This window comes from Megalobrama amblycephala, linkage group LG15 (genome assembly GCF_018812025.1).
Source record: "Megalobrama amblycephala isolate DHTTF-2021 linkage group LG15, ASM1881202v1, whole genome shotgun sequence".
Taxonomy (NCBI): domain Eukaryota; kingdom Metazoa; phylum Chordata; class Actinopteri; order Cypriniformes; family Xenocyprididae; genus Megalobrama; species Megalobrama amblycephala.
The window spans coordinates 22,222,279-22,237,176 of record NC_063058.1 but is presented as its reverse complement, the minus strand read 5'-3'; the positions used below and the strand labels follow the sequence as shown (position 1 = coordinate 22,237,176).

Here is a 14,898-nt window from a genome sequence, read left to right as displayed (position 1 = left end):
AGTGTTATAAACCACTAAATCATATTATTTATTGATGCTGTATTTAACAAAATTACAAATTTAATTTAGTAGATAAATCAGCTCCATTCAAAATCACTTACATTATTTCATTAGAAATCACTTCAAAAAAGAAAAGAACAAATCATGTTTATCACATGGCAACTTCAAATAAGAAAGGACATCTCTTCAGTTGAAGAGAATTAATATTAGAATAACTTGAGTGTGCTAACTTTCTTTTAGAAAATGTCTAAAAAAAGGAAAAACAGTCTTTGTTTTCCAGTATTAATGTCCCTTTTATTAAATATATAGAAAATGATAGACTGCAGCTGAAATGGTGAATGACATATGATTGCAAAGAAAAGTCACATTTTTTTGTATTCAGGCACTTGGCTTCACAAGAAAAGTGTACTCAACATCTTGTCATCTTCATGTGCTTTTGTCTGGCTTGACCTGCTTTTCCTGAAATGTTTGAGGAAGAACATCTGTGGACTCGTCCTCCACTTGCATGGACTCTTGAGGCAACCGCAGATGGAACCTTGTCAAGGAAATCAGCTGATGAGTTAACATTACAACTGAGCAAAATGTGAAAATGTTCTTTTCGTGACATACCTCTCCTCGCTGCTCAGGCTTTCAGTAGAAGCAGCAATTCTTCCAAATACCTGAGTTTTGCTTCCTTTAGGCAGCCTCCCTAACCTCAGACTTCTGATCGCAGCCTGGTTCCCAAACAGTTGAGCATGGCTACAGAGGAACACACAATGACAGCGGTAAGAACGGCTGATGGCATGACATTTCAAGCAAACCTCCAGAAAAATAATGAGTTAGACCTGTGCAGGTCAGGGAGGAAACTGGAGCCATCTTGTTTACTGATTTGGTCGGCGGCCCTCTTGGACTGCTCTGTATCTGGTGATGCAAGGCCAGCCACAGCACCTGGTAACATGGGAAAATGAATCAGGTTGCAGGTATCATAATACAGTGCTAAAAACATTTGGAGGTTTTAAGTCTGATAGTAAATTTTGCACAACAATTTTAGTTACGTAAGAAATACTACGTTTACCTCGTCCATCTGTCTTATGACTGATCCTCAGTGTTCCCATGTTGTCTAGTGGCATTAAGTGTTTGACAGGGATATGGGTCACTTGCATCTGTCTTTCCTGCCTGAGTTTCTGTTGACTGTGGGAAAAGTCCTTTATTTATTGTTTGTTTGTTTGTTTGTTTGTTATCTTGGTGTTTCAACACAGTTTATTCATTTAAATCTGCATTAATAATTTATACGTTATTTTATAAATACTATATATTATGTAATTGTGTATGCATAAATATATATATATATATATATATATATATATATATATATATAAAATGAGCAATATCACATGAGTAGCCGTGCGATATGGCTGTATATCAGCATGGTTGTGATTCGGCCGTAGGCACGAGGCTGCAGGTAATCACAGCGTGCTGATATACAGCCATATCGCACGGCTACTCATGTGATATTGCGTTTATACAACAGTTCAATGCACAAGTGTGTAAATAAATAAGTAGAACAACTGAGTGTTTTTAAAACCCTCTTTTGTGAGGAACTACTTCCGCCACTGATTCAAATCTCAAGTTGACGGTTTAACAGTTGAGCCCAAGCCTCCATTACTAATGCTAAAACATCACTTTAGAACTAGTAACGAAGGAACTTTGAGTCGCATCATTGAAACTCATTATAATATGTAGAATATTATGAGAGAACCATCATCTGAGTATGTTACCTACATCTAGCTGAATCATAATCACAAAATCAGTTTAAATGAGGAAAGCTATTTCTTTGTCCTTTTAACATTTAAGACATTCCCATGACAGCGCTAGTTAATGCATTTTCCAGTTGCGTCTCATAAGATGTTGCTTAAAGTAAAAACAACGTCCTTTTTTCCTTGTTTCAGTCCATTTCAATATAAAAGTCTTTGCGACTGACTGACTCACTCATAAAGACAGTCTTTGCCGCCATCTAATGGCATATTAATGTAACTTTCACTGAGGTCGAAATCACTCTCAATACTCTTTCAATACCAAAAAATACAGCATGTGAAATAGCACAAGCAAACAGTTCAGTCAAACGTACAAAAGCAGCGCTCTAGTTAGTACAGGATTTAATTTCAGTGTAAATATAAAGTTATGAAACTTAATATAGCCCTTAAGCCAAATCTATTAGCTCTGGAACAAGTAAGATAAGACCAAAGATTGCCCATTTGATATACCCAAAACGAATTATACCTCATGTTTAAACATTATCTACATAAGAGCCAGTGGCAAATTCCCAAAGAACTGGCCGAGATGAAGCTGTTCTCTGCGGGTACACTGAACGGCCGCTGACTGCCTGGAGCTCACATCTCCGAAAGCGTCTAAACAAATTTTCAAATAGGTGGTATGTTTACTTATAAATCACATATCTGAGCTCTAAACAACTATATTCTCGCCAAAAAACCCTTAAAACTACATTCCATTACAAAATAACAGTAGTATCTATAAAAATATGGTGGGTTTGCTCATCCGCCATGACACTCGCTGTAAGAATGCTGACAGCAAAGTGATTCAAACGGTGAAACGGTTACCGTGCGATTCCGGAAGAATATTGCATGGCTGGAAAGACCTCTCGGCCAATCAGATTCGAGAACCAGAACAAACTGTTGTGTGTGAGTGTGTGTTTGTATAAAACAGTGAAGTGTAATTTGCTTTCATGTGAAGTAGTTAGCCTACTTACCTCCTCTGCATAATGTCTGAAATATGGGATCTTCCTTTGAGACAGCAAAATAATAAATAGGTCATCAGTGTGGTCAAAATGTTGGTGAAAATCTGAAAGCTAAAAAGACCTTTATTACCTTTCATTTCTGGTTGGGGTTTGAAATCGGGGTAGAAGGGCATTGTGTACGGTTGGACTGGTATAGTCAGGGCTCTTACTCTGGAGGCTGGTACAGACGGACATCTTTTATGACCTCCAGTAACTAAGAGGGTCTGTCTTTGCAGTTGCCCCTGGGGGGCAGATGAGGTAGTGTGCTGATATGTTTTGTGCCCAGGATCAACTGAAAAACATGACATTTTTATTCACTTTTCTTGATGGAAAGGAAAGTATAGGATTCATTTTTATATATTTAAGTATAGCTACCTGAGACAGAGTGCCGACAAGATGAATAACCATTGTGCAAATTGGTGGCAGGTGCAATCTGGAAAAAACAGGGTTTCTTTTTGTTTGTTGTGCCATGTATTTTGCCATATCTTAAATTATGTGATGGTTAGTGCCTGATAATGTAAATTATCTAAAATGTCTATTCAGATCAGTTACCTTATCTGGTCTGTCCACCCAAAGATCTGCAACATTATCTACTACACCTATGCAAGTGGTGGGATGAGGGATCCAAGACCTCACAGTCTGATTCGCCCTGACTGAACTTGGCACCTACACAGCACAGGGAATAAAACTTTTTTCACTGTCCATTTTATGTAGTTTAAATCCTATTTATTTGGTATTTTACATCATATATCACCCATTTTTATGTTTTTGCAAAGAATGTGGGTTCATTACTTTTTGTTTCTTAGTGTCCTTCATGAAGCCCATAGTTTTCTCTTGGATTCTCACTTTGACTGCATCTTCATTTGAGGGCACAGGATCCTTCAAAAACGCATATAGCTTTAATGATTATGCTTCTAAATTAAACGGTATACTTTCTTTTAACTACAAATATTATTTATTTAAATGCATGCATTTATTTATTTAAAGGGGCTATATGTAAGAATTTACATGTATTAATCTTTTTTTTTATTTTTTTTTTATTGTGAACATCTTGTAACAAAACTTAAAAATGAGACCAAACATATCAACATCACTATGAACAGATGCTTTGCGAGTGCGAGCACTTAGCGGCCACTGATTTCGCCCCTTTAAATAAATAAATTAGATGCTTGTACCTTAACATTTTTGGTGTATTTTGCAGATTTTAGATCATGATCAATTAGGAATAACCAATAAAAATGCATATTTAGTAAGACCCACCAAATGTTTGATGTTCCTGTGAATAATTTTGGGTCCTGCACTCCGTGCCCGTTCTTGCCGGAGTCTGTTTCTTTCTTTACGGCTTCTTAGGTGTTTTTTCTTGCTCTGTTTTTGTCATACAAACCACAGAACAATAAGGAAAATTTAGAAAAATCATCTTAAGTATGTCACTGAGAGGGTTTGCGGCATACTGCACCTTGTTTGTGGCATTTAAAAGATGAACAGGAAGTCCGTCTGATTCAGTACTATTTGATCCACTTGTGCTGCACAGAATATCAATATTGTGAAATAATTGATAGGGTTTGTTCTAACATACACTTATAAATCTTCACAAGAAACATATTTTAATGGAATATGTTTATACTTTTACCTGGACTCGATGTCAATGTCAGACAGATCCTCTAAAGAGTCCACTTCTCTTCCCAGCTTGCGTCTGACCTCTTGTCTCAATAACGCCCCTAACTCCTCCAGACAGTGTAGAGTCTGTTTAAAATGTATTAAATGCATTTTTCAAACAATTATGCCGTTTCAAAGCTGATTAAAACAGTACTAAAAGGAGTAAAGCCCAAAGACAGGCCACCTTGGCTGGGTCGGGGTCACAAAAGTCAAGCAGAGTGTCACAAAAGCAATGGCCCATTGATTTCAGGTCCTGCGTGCTGAAGTGTGTTCCTTTCCTGTCCCCTACAAATGAAAACACTGGACATGTATTTGTGGTGTACACCAGTGTTGTTACTCTTAACTAAAATTTAAACTATTAAAAACATTTTTGTTAATTGAAATAAAGCTAAAATATAAATATGAAATGAAAAACTTAAAGGGATAATTCATCCAAAATTAAAAATTATCCCATAATTTACTCGCCCTCAAGCCATCCTTTCTTCTTTCAGCCAAACACAATCGGGAATTACATTACAAAATATCCTGGCTCTTCCCAGCTTTATAATGGAAGTGAATGGTGCCATTTTTTTTTTGAATCCCAAAAAACACATCCCATCATAATCCATATGACTCCAGGGGGTTAATAAAGGCCCTCTGAATCGAAGCGATGCATTTTTTAAAGAAAAATATCCATATTTATTACTTTATAAATTGCAATTACTAGCTTCCAGTAATGATCACATGCATGTTCACGAGAGAGTTGAGTTTCAGTGTATGAGTGACCTCTGACCCGACAAATTGATGAATGCGGAAGCACAGAAGATAGAGCAAAACAAAACACCGGTCATGGATTAGAACAAGAATTTTTAATGAGAAATGTCGGAGGTGCTTGAGTTTGTTGCCCAGCCATATTTGTTTAAACCGCAAGAGGCGTCTACTCTCACCTAAGCTTATGCTACGCCTATGTCCGACGTCATACGCCGGAACTCGACTCTTTTGTGAACGCGCGGACGGACTTTACCGGAAGCTAGTAATTACAGTTTATAAAGTTATAATTATGGATATTTTTCTTACAAAAACGCATCGCTTCACTTCAGAAGGCCTTTATTAACACCCTGGAGCTGTGTGGATTACTTTTATGATGGATGGATGTGCTTTTTTGGGCTTCAAAAAAAATGGCACTGTTCACTCCCATTATAAAGCTTTAAAGAGCCAGGATATTTTTAAATATAACTCCGATTGTGTTTGGCTGAAAAAAGAAAGTAATATACACCTACGATGAGGGTGAGTAAATTATGGGATAATTGACCCTTCGCTAAGCCACGCCCGAAAACTGCCACAGGCCAATCGTGGTTTAGCAAGCGTTACTAGGCACGGGAGGTCTGTCAAGCTTTCGAGCGAGGGAACATGCTGAAGCGTTGTGCCTATGGATTGTGTTAACCTGTTACCCGGTATCCTAAAAGTTTGGACGGGGTGGTGGAATATTTTCCCTTCCCGAAACCTAAAACCCAAGCGGAGAAATGCTGGTGTTCTGACAATTTGTGCTACCCTGTCAGATTTTGCTACCTCCCATTGAAACAGTGGGTAACGTTAGCAAAATCTGAAAAATGCTAACGTTACCCATCAGATTGTGCTTCCAGCGTGATATTAACGTGGTCTATGGCTTTATTAACATCTACACCTACCCCAACACTAAACCTACCCTTACAATAATGCATATACTGTAATTTTGTGTTATTTATCATGACAACAATGATGTAATATTGATGTATGCATATGCAGTAAGCCCAGGTAGGACAATCTGACGAGTAGGTTAGCTAGCTAGCTAACTCAGCACATCATTGCTTGGAAATAATGACGGTTCTTTGTTCATAATGCATATATTTGAACGTGAAATAAAATGATTTAAAAAGCAGGAGAAAAGCGGGAGAATGTTATCATTGCAAAGTGGTCAGGCTAACGTCTTGTGTTTATTCCACAATACTTATGGATAAGCTGTTTGATTTATAATTATTAGGTTATTTTCACAAATTTCACTTAACCTGCTGTGGATGAACAAAGCTTTTCCTAAAATAAATTGTGTTTCCCCCATTTGAATGGTTAGATTATGAAGCGGTTGCTGCTCGCGCTAGGAGCTTTAGCTTCAATTTTGATCAAATTATTTTCTAATCGGTTGCATATTATGTCGTGGATATATCCCTTGAATGCACACTGCAGTCCCTTTTGTCTTGCTCTCTCAGATATTTCACCTGTTCGCCAAAAATGACTAATTATCTCCTTGAAAATGTCTGACACCGGTTCTTACATACTGTAAATGACTTGCCAGACACGAAAGCTTGACAGGCGTAGCAACAGTAACTAAGGAGGGCAGGGCTTAGCGAAGGGTCGTTAGTGTAGGCAATTTCGGAGAGGCTAGCAATAGCAAGCTAGCTTTGAAAGCATAAAGGTCGATTTTTAGAACTATATCTTTATAATTATCTTTATAGTTAGCATTCTTGGTGTGAACAGGCCTTAAAGGGATAGTTCACCCAAAAATGAAAATTTTATGTTTATCTGCTTACCCCCAGGGCATCCAAGATGTAGGTGACTTTGTTTCTTCAGAAGAACAAACCCTCCAACACACCCATTAATGTACTAAAGTTGTTGAGGGTCTACAGCGATCATTTTTCCCCTGATGATTTTACATACCCAGGAGAGGATCGCGTATGACTTAAACCATCAGCTGTGCCTATGGTTTTTCCACATCCAACTGAGGTATGTGACTAAGATCTTTGTATGTGTTCTTTTTATTTGTAAAGCTGCCCCTACGAAAAGTAACAAAATAAAATGAAGTTTTGATGTAATAAAACCATGTTTTTTAGTGGTTTACTTCCATTTGTATAACTGTTATACTACAGGCTCCATGTTTAAACTAAGCCAGTCGCGTACACACCTCGCGCACCGGATGCCGTTTGCACGCTCAAGGCAGTTGGACGTGTATTAGAGGTAAAAAATTATATAAATACTGTTCGGTTTCTCGCACAAACCGATCGTTTCGTGTCTTAGGACATCAATGTGTCGTCACGAGCCGCAGGGTTTAATTTGGATTTGTCTGTGCATGTTTTTTTGACTCTTATAGACGAAGTTCCCATTGACATGCATTATAAGACTGACAGATGACAACGGTTGGAGTTAAAAATCATCATCTGTGTTCTACTGAAGAAACAAAGTCACCTACATCTTGGATGCGCTGGGGGTAAGCAGATAAACATCAAATTTTCAATTTCAAACTATCCCTTTAAGATCCCACTCTCCCTTCAGAGCGTCTCCAAATCCATGCCTCCTCCAAAACACATGAACGAGCACAGCCAGAGCAGAGTCTGCAAACCTTTCACATTTAAGAGTTAGACAACTTTTTTGATAACTTGAAATACCCAATGTTGAGCCTCCGAAAGTAGACTCCATTGTGTAGCTGTTCCTAATGCCTAGTTTCCACATGACAATGCGGCCGGTACCCTCTTTGCTCTTATGCATTTTGAACTTGCAACTTCTAAAGGAAAACTAAAAGACAAAGACAAGCGTTAATTCAAAATTACGACGATGCATTAGAGACTATATGCTCTTTGCCATGTGATTAAGACTATCATGGCCGCAGCTAACCTTGTCTTTAGCATTCTTGCTCATCATCAGCGGGAAAATGCGTTCTTGAAGACACTGCGAGGCATCTTTCCGATCATTGCATCCATACATGAACACATTGTTTTTCCTGCTATGACCATGAAAGTCACAGTAGACCACCACTTCTCTTTCGGCAAGCAACCTGTGGGATCACATTAGCCAGGTGTATAGGTGCTGTCACATTTATGCGAAATTTAGTGTGCAAAATCCAATAGGAATCTGTGTGATCGAGAGTTTTGTGTGAGAGTGAAAGATTTCCCCTTGTAGATTCCACCGTGCTGACCAACAGAAAGCTCAGAAAGCTTTGAAAGTGACTTCTGTGTGAGCTGTGCTTCATACATCGCTTTTTTTGTGCCTGCAAAATTTCACTAAATGTGACCACACCTTATTTCATGTTTAGCATACAAAAGTTGTGACACAATCATCACTCACCTTTTCACCATGTTGCGAGTGTACCAAATACAGGGGAAAGAGTCACGCAGCAGACTGCGGTAGTTTCGGTTCAAATCGCGGCCCGTGAGTGAGCAGCGGTAGTTTCCCACAACCACACCGTCAGGGTTTAGCATCGGTATAACCTGTAGCCAGAACATCCATTACTGTGGTAGTCCAACTGTTTATATGCCATGAAGCACTTGGCATGAGCATATATAGAAATTTTCGCCAAAACCCATTCTCCATCCGTGCCCTGCACTCCTTCCCTCACCTTAAAGATGAAAATTTCCCTCAACAAACGAGCGTCAGGTAAGTCACTCAGCAGGAACTCCAGAAAGCCCTGCATCATCCAAGAGCCGTTGGTTTCTCCTGGGTGCACCCGTGCCGTCACGACAACTGCTCGCTTGGCTTTCCGTTCTGCTAAGCTGGTGGATGGTGATGTTACAGTCAACACGTACACCGCATTCCCCGCCAGACTACGACAGAGCACCCGCAGTTTACAGTAAGCTGCACGGACAGGGTCTGAGATGACCTCATGCAGGTAATGCTGAAGGTTTGAATATGTATAAGGGTAGCAATGGGCCAGGTAGCAGGTGTCACTGTCATAAGGGAACTCCAGGGTCCAGGTGAGGGAGTACAGTGCTTTACCATCCTGTTCAGTGTTGTTTCTGTAGTACCTAAAAGACATTGTGACAGAAGTTGGGTCAATGACACCCACCCTTTTTTGTCCTGATCTATTAATAATTTAAAATTTTGGGGTAAAAAGTATAATCTTTCAAAATTTTATTATTTATTTTATATTTTTTCCCCAAAAATATCTTTACTGCTTATTAATATTTGACAAACATTTGTCCATCAAAGTCATGTGGTGCAACCAATATGTAGAAACATACAAAGAAAAAAACAGGAAATTATATCATAGAGAGAACCCCTGCAGAGCCTCATGACTGTGTGTCAAGGTCAATAAGTCTCTTAAAATATCAGATAATTTGATCTTTTTATGACAAGGCAAGGTTAGTTCAAGTTGTATAATCTCATGTATTCTGACTTCCCAAAATCTTAATAATATTTATGAATCAATCATTCATGATTTTTAAATATAAACTTTCTAAAATAAAAATTAAGATGTGTAAACTCAAGGTGTAAGGAAATATGTCATTATTTTTTACTTGATGGCTACACCACATGACATTTTTCATTAAACTGAAACTTCTTGTTACAAACCAAACCATTTTTTAAACCTTATGAAATAAACATGAATACAAAGAGTACATTTCTAAGAGCATTGCATATGTTTTCTATGGAAGCCCATTTCCACCACATAAGGTGAAAATCATAAGGAAAATCATGCTTTGGTAAATCATAATTATGATAAAAAGTTAAAATTAAGAGATACTATGTTATAATTATGACAAAAAGTCGAAATTATGACAAAAAAAGTCTTAACTATGAGATACTTTAAATTGACATAAGTCAATTATGACGAAAAATGACTTTTTTCATTCTGACTTTATCATAATTATGACTTAGTAACTCAGTTTTGACAATTTTGACTTTTTTTAATCTCATAATTCTGATTTATCTTCATATCCTTTGTTTTATCTCATAATTATAACTTAGTATCTTATAATTTCAGTGTTTTATCTTTAGTTTGATTTTAAATGTGCTTTATAAATAAACTGAATTGAAAATTGAATTATCTCAATTATGAGTTTGTATCTCATAATTCTGAATTAGTATCTTATAATTTTGACTTTGTCAATTTTCACTTCTCATAAATTTGATATTTAATCTCATAATTATATCATTTTGACTTTTTATCAATTTCCACTTCTCATATTTTTACTTTTAAGCTCATATTATGACTTGGTATCTCATAATTTCAAGTCTTTATGTCCATTATTTTTTATGCCATAATTATGATTTACCAAAGCATGATTTTTCTTATGTGGCAGAAATGGGCTTCCATAGTTTTCAACTAGTTTTTTTAAAATATTTTTTCCCTTCATTTATCATGGACATAATAGAATATGATAACCAAGCCAAAACTTTGTGTCTTCAGATTCAGACTTTAAAACATTACAATGAGAACATAGAGACAAATCACTATTTGTCACCTGATGTTGGATCCTGCTCGATGCCATCCTTCCCTCTTCAGCCAAGCCGCGTGTTCAGAGTAGAGTAACGGGCGCATACCGGCTCCATACAGACTGCTGGTCTTCATTAGGTTGATGATGGTGAAGCGGTAGGTGACGCCTGCCCTCATGTTCCTCACCCGGAAGTAGAACCACTGAGTGTGCTTAGTGGTGTACAAGTCGGTGCGCAAAGTCAGCTCATAGTCATATGGACCACTGGAACACCCAGATCAGACAGGTTTACATTAAATCAAAATCTTCAGGCTCTGAACAGACAGATAAGTATTTATGGCAGTGTTTATGAAGCTGTACGACTCACACTTGCACTGCTTTTTGTAGGTTTCCACTCTCAAAACGAGACTCAAATGCTAGTGTAGGCTCCTCCTGATGGTTGGCACAGGACGTGGCACTTTTAATGGGTCCTCTGCTGCCACCCACACGAGAGTAGGTGAAGTAGAAGGTTTTTGTGGCTAAAATGGTGCGATGAACTAGGTGAGGATATAAGATCAAAGTATGGATGTAGCTAGAGATGTTTACACCGAGGAAAATCTTTTCTTACCTGGGTCTATGCAGTAGACAGTGTTTCCTCTCAGCTCTCCTACTGGCATGGGAGTCTGCTCCTCGCCTGTTGGCTGATAGAACGGCTCGGGCTCTGAGGGGTCCCATTCTGGTTTTCAAAAGATAAAGAAGGAATGGAGGGTTTACAACCTTCATTTACGAATTAAGACGCACAAAAATATTTTAAAAATCTAGTTTCAAAAGGGTGAAACTTTATCTTAATTTTAATTATTATTTTCAAAAATGTTTTTAAATATATTTTGCAAGGTACGTTTTTTTTAAAGAATTATTTTTGGTGTTTTTGCCTTTAGTATGATAGGACAGTAAGCAGACAGGAAGCAAAGTGGGAGAGAGAGGGGGGGACAGGAGCTGGGACTCGAACTTGGGTCACCCGAAGCGCAACAGCGTTATATGTCATCGTGCTGCCCACGAGGCTATCGGCGCAGAAAAATTATCTGATATATTAAGAGATTTAAAAAAAAATCACATCAAATGGTGTGTAGTTTAAATTAATTATTATTGTCAAAAATATTTTTTTAAATATTTTGCATGCTAAAAAGTATTTTTTATAATTCATATATCATTAATTTTGGGTGAGTCACACTACATGACATTTACAACCTGAACTAAACTTGTCTTGTCATAAAAAAAGTCAAAATATTTTTAATATTTATAAAAATTTATACATTTATATATAATTTATATAAATTATATATAAATTATATTAATTTATATATAATTTTTTGAACAAAGACTTCACAGCTAAGAAATAATAATAAAATATTATGTCAAAGATTATTTTTTCCTTTGTTTTAAATAGGCTTTTTTTCTTTGTTTTTTTTCTTTAGGATTATTCTCATTTTTGACATTCTCCCCCCAAAAATAGAAAAATTTATTTTAATTCACAAATAAAATTTGTCCAAAAAAAGTCCATCATCAAAGAGTTCATTGCATGGATAAATTGCATTTTTTGGTGTATTTTTTTTATTTTTATAAATTCACATATTCTGTGTTCTTTACACAAATCACTACAGATGTGGTATCAGCCTCATAATATACTGTATTATTAGTGTAAAATTTGTATTTTTTTAACAAGCAAAGCCTTACCTATATGTTGGATTTTGTCACGAATCACTTCACACTCTATGGGCCAGCGGACGCCCTGGAATGGACACGAGGTAGATGGGACTGTGAAGAGGTCCAAAGGGTCCCTTAGTCGTGGAATGGGCCGCTCCCCATCAAAGTCAAAAACAAGCTGCCGGGTCCTGAGAACTTTGTCTAAGCTGAAAAAGTCTTGGAAAGAAATGAAACACACAGACATACTAAAACAAAATCTATTACCCAACAGACAAGCTGTAGTTAAAGGACATGTGAGAAGCATCCGTCACCAGCAACGATTATCGAAATGACCCATGTAACCAAGACATACAATTAATTCATTGGTACATGCTCCCTAAAACAATTATGCATTCTTAGTGTCTGAATCTTTTATAAAGGCAATGAATTTCAAATGGGATCTAGCTGGTTAGACTCAAGTCTTACGTATTGTGTGTCAACTTGCAAGAAATAAATATACGGCACAATTTAGGTGGCAGTGTTGCAGCATATGGCATCTGTACATGAGATCAACTCTATTTAGTCTTGTACTCTACAATATTTAAATTGACATCATATAATGCTTCATTATGGAAGCCCCTTTCCACCACATTAGAAAAACAAATCATGCTTTGGTATACCAAAATTATGAGAATAAAAACTCATAACCATGAGATAAAAAGTCAAAGTTATGACATCATGAAATAAAGTCAAAATTATGAAAAAAGTAAAACATAAGTCATAATTATAACATAAAAAGTCGAAACTGACATAAAAAGTCATAATTATGAAAAAAGTTGTAAAAAATTATGACAAATCAAAATTAAGCTTTTTTTGGCTTTTTGTCATAATTATGACTTTTTAGCATAATTTCACTCTATCTCATAATTTAGACTTAATCTCATAATTCTTAGTATATCATAATTTCATAATAATGTTGAAATTATTAGATTTAAAAACTAACTTTTGACAGACGATGATATAAAAAGTGAAAATTTTGACATACTAAGTTATAACTATTAGATAAAAAGTTGAAATTATGACAAAAAGTCAAAATTATGATATAAAAAATTTAAATTATGACATTATGAGATAAAAAAAAGTTGAAATTAAGTAGAAATGTTCATGTCGTAATTATGACTTAGTTTTTTATATCATTATTACATTTTTACATTTTATATCATAATTACTACATTTTACTGTATATCATAATAATAATTTACCAAAACATTATTTTTTTTATGTGGCAAAATCATAAGCCTTTAGTAAAATTCCATCAAAATGAATTGAATCATGCTTGTATATTATTCATATTATGAATAAAGAATTTTAATTTTTTTTTTTTTTTTTTAATTAGCTTAATAAAACGTTTTGTATAAATCTGAATGGAACAAGGGAATGGACCATTTCGGTTTATGTGATTCGTTTATTTAAAAAAATGAATATATGTTTAAATTTAAGAATATGAATCACAAACTAAATGGTCCATTCACTTGTTCCATTAAGCTTTATGTTTTTTGATTCAATTTTACTCAATTTGATTGAATTTTACTATACAATTTAAATGTGTAAATCTTAAAAAAAAGGCTTAAAAAAGCGTAGAACTGTCAACAGACCATGATCCAAGAGCCAGTTGTCTATATTTACTTTGACATGGCTTGGGTTCCTCTTGTTCCTCCTCCAGGTTGGAGTCATTGCTCTCAGATGGGGAGTTGCTGGTGTCTGAGGCAGCAGAGTCTCGGTTGCTCTCCCATTCTCTTATGATGGGGACGCCAGAATGCACAGAGGAGCCGTTGTCTGTGTATAAAGAAACAAAATATGACAGAAAAATAATATGTAATGCTATTTCAAAGGGCAAAGAAAATCTATTAAACCAGTCTAACAGTGTTTAACCCATCCAAAGCTTGACTTGAATGACTTACCTGAGAGGAATCCACAATGCTGAAGATGAAGCAAAATGAATCTCTCGTACGAATCATCGGATTTCTTTTGTTCAACATGATAAGAGAACAAGGAAGTGAGTTTAAATACAAGCAAAGGGGCAGAAGGTTAACAGGCATTGAGTATCAGTGAGCTGGCATGTTAACTAAATGGGTAATATTAGACTGTAACCGTAGTCTAACCATTTTGTGCCATTAACGTTACTCACCTGCATTCCCGAACCTCGATTGCACGCGAGTCATTAAGTCATCGTAAACAACTGTACAATTTACAAGCGCCTGACAAGATATCAAATAACACCGCTGGTTAACTTAGTTAAGAATGACTTGTTTTAAAATCTCTGAGGAAAACTGCATCGTGTTTCAAATTAGTATGTTAAAATTAATATGGTCCTAGCAGAGAGCTAAAGTTAAAAACTCTTTTATTGTTGAGGCGCCCCTAACGCCATTTGTGTCGCGGTTGCCATGGGTACGACGCACGTTTCCTGTGTAAAGCACGCTGCAAAAACGTAGAGCAGAAAGACTTGTTGTGGAATATACTTTCCTTTTAATTTGTTTTAATGTTTTTAGACAAAAAAAAAATGTAAATGTAAAATAAAATCAGGAAAATTTAATATTTTGCTTTAAAAATGCTGAAGAAGCAAAACGTTTATGGGTCAGAAACAGCTTA

At 36.2% G+C, this 14,898-nt stretch overlaps 1 protein-coding gene across 2 annotated transcripts; it reads right to left on the bottom strand.

Moving 5' to 3' along the window:
* Positions 1-2: 2 nt before the first annotated feature.
* Positions 3-14,713, bottom strand: agbl2 (AGBL carboxypeptidase 2). Of its 2 annotated transcripts, none has more exons than XM_048157958.1 (24): positions 14,438-14,713; positions 14,211-14,274; positions 13,936-14,085; positions 12,301-12,486; positions 11,195-11,302; positions 10,955-11,123; positions 10,618-10,851; positions 8,772-9,177; positions 8,501-8,643; positions 8,051-8,210; positions 7,825-7,951; positions 4,614-4,714; positions 4,404-4,516; positions 4,230-4,296; positions 4,034-4,138; positions 3,566-3,652; positions 3,326-3,439; positions 3,149-3,206; positions 2,865-3,065; positions 2,747-2,780; positions 1,055-1,170; positions 825-927; positions 610-738; positions 3-535 (listed from the first exon to the last, which is right to left on the bottom strand). In XM_048157958.1, the coding sequence occupies exons 1-24, from the start codon at positions 14,441-14,443 to the stop codon at positions 427-429; spliced, it is 3,090 nt and encodes a 1,029-aa protein (XP_048013915.1). In that variant the 5' UTR covers positions 14,444-14,713; the 3' UTR covers positions 3-426. The 2 variants fall into 2 exon arrangements, with proteins under 2 accessions (XP_048013915.1, XP_048013916.1); XM_048157959.1 differs by having other exon boundaries at positions 10,955-11,105; positions 14,438-14,712.
* Between the last annotated feature and the right edge of the window lie 185 nt (positions 14,714-14,898).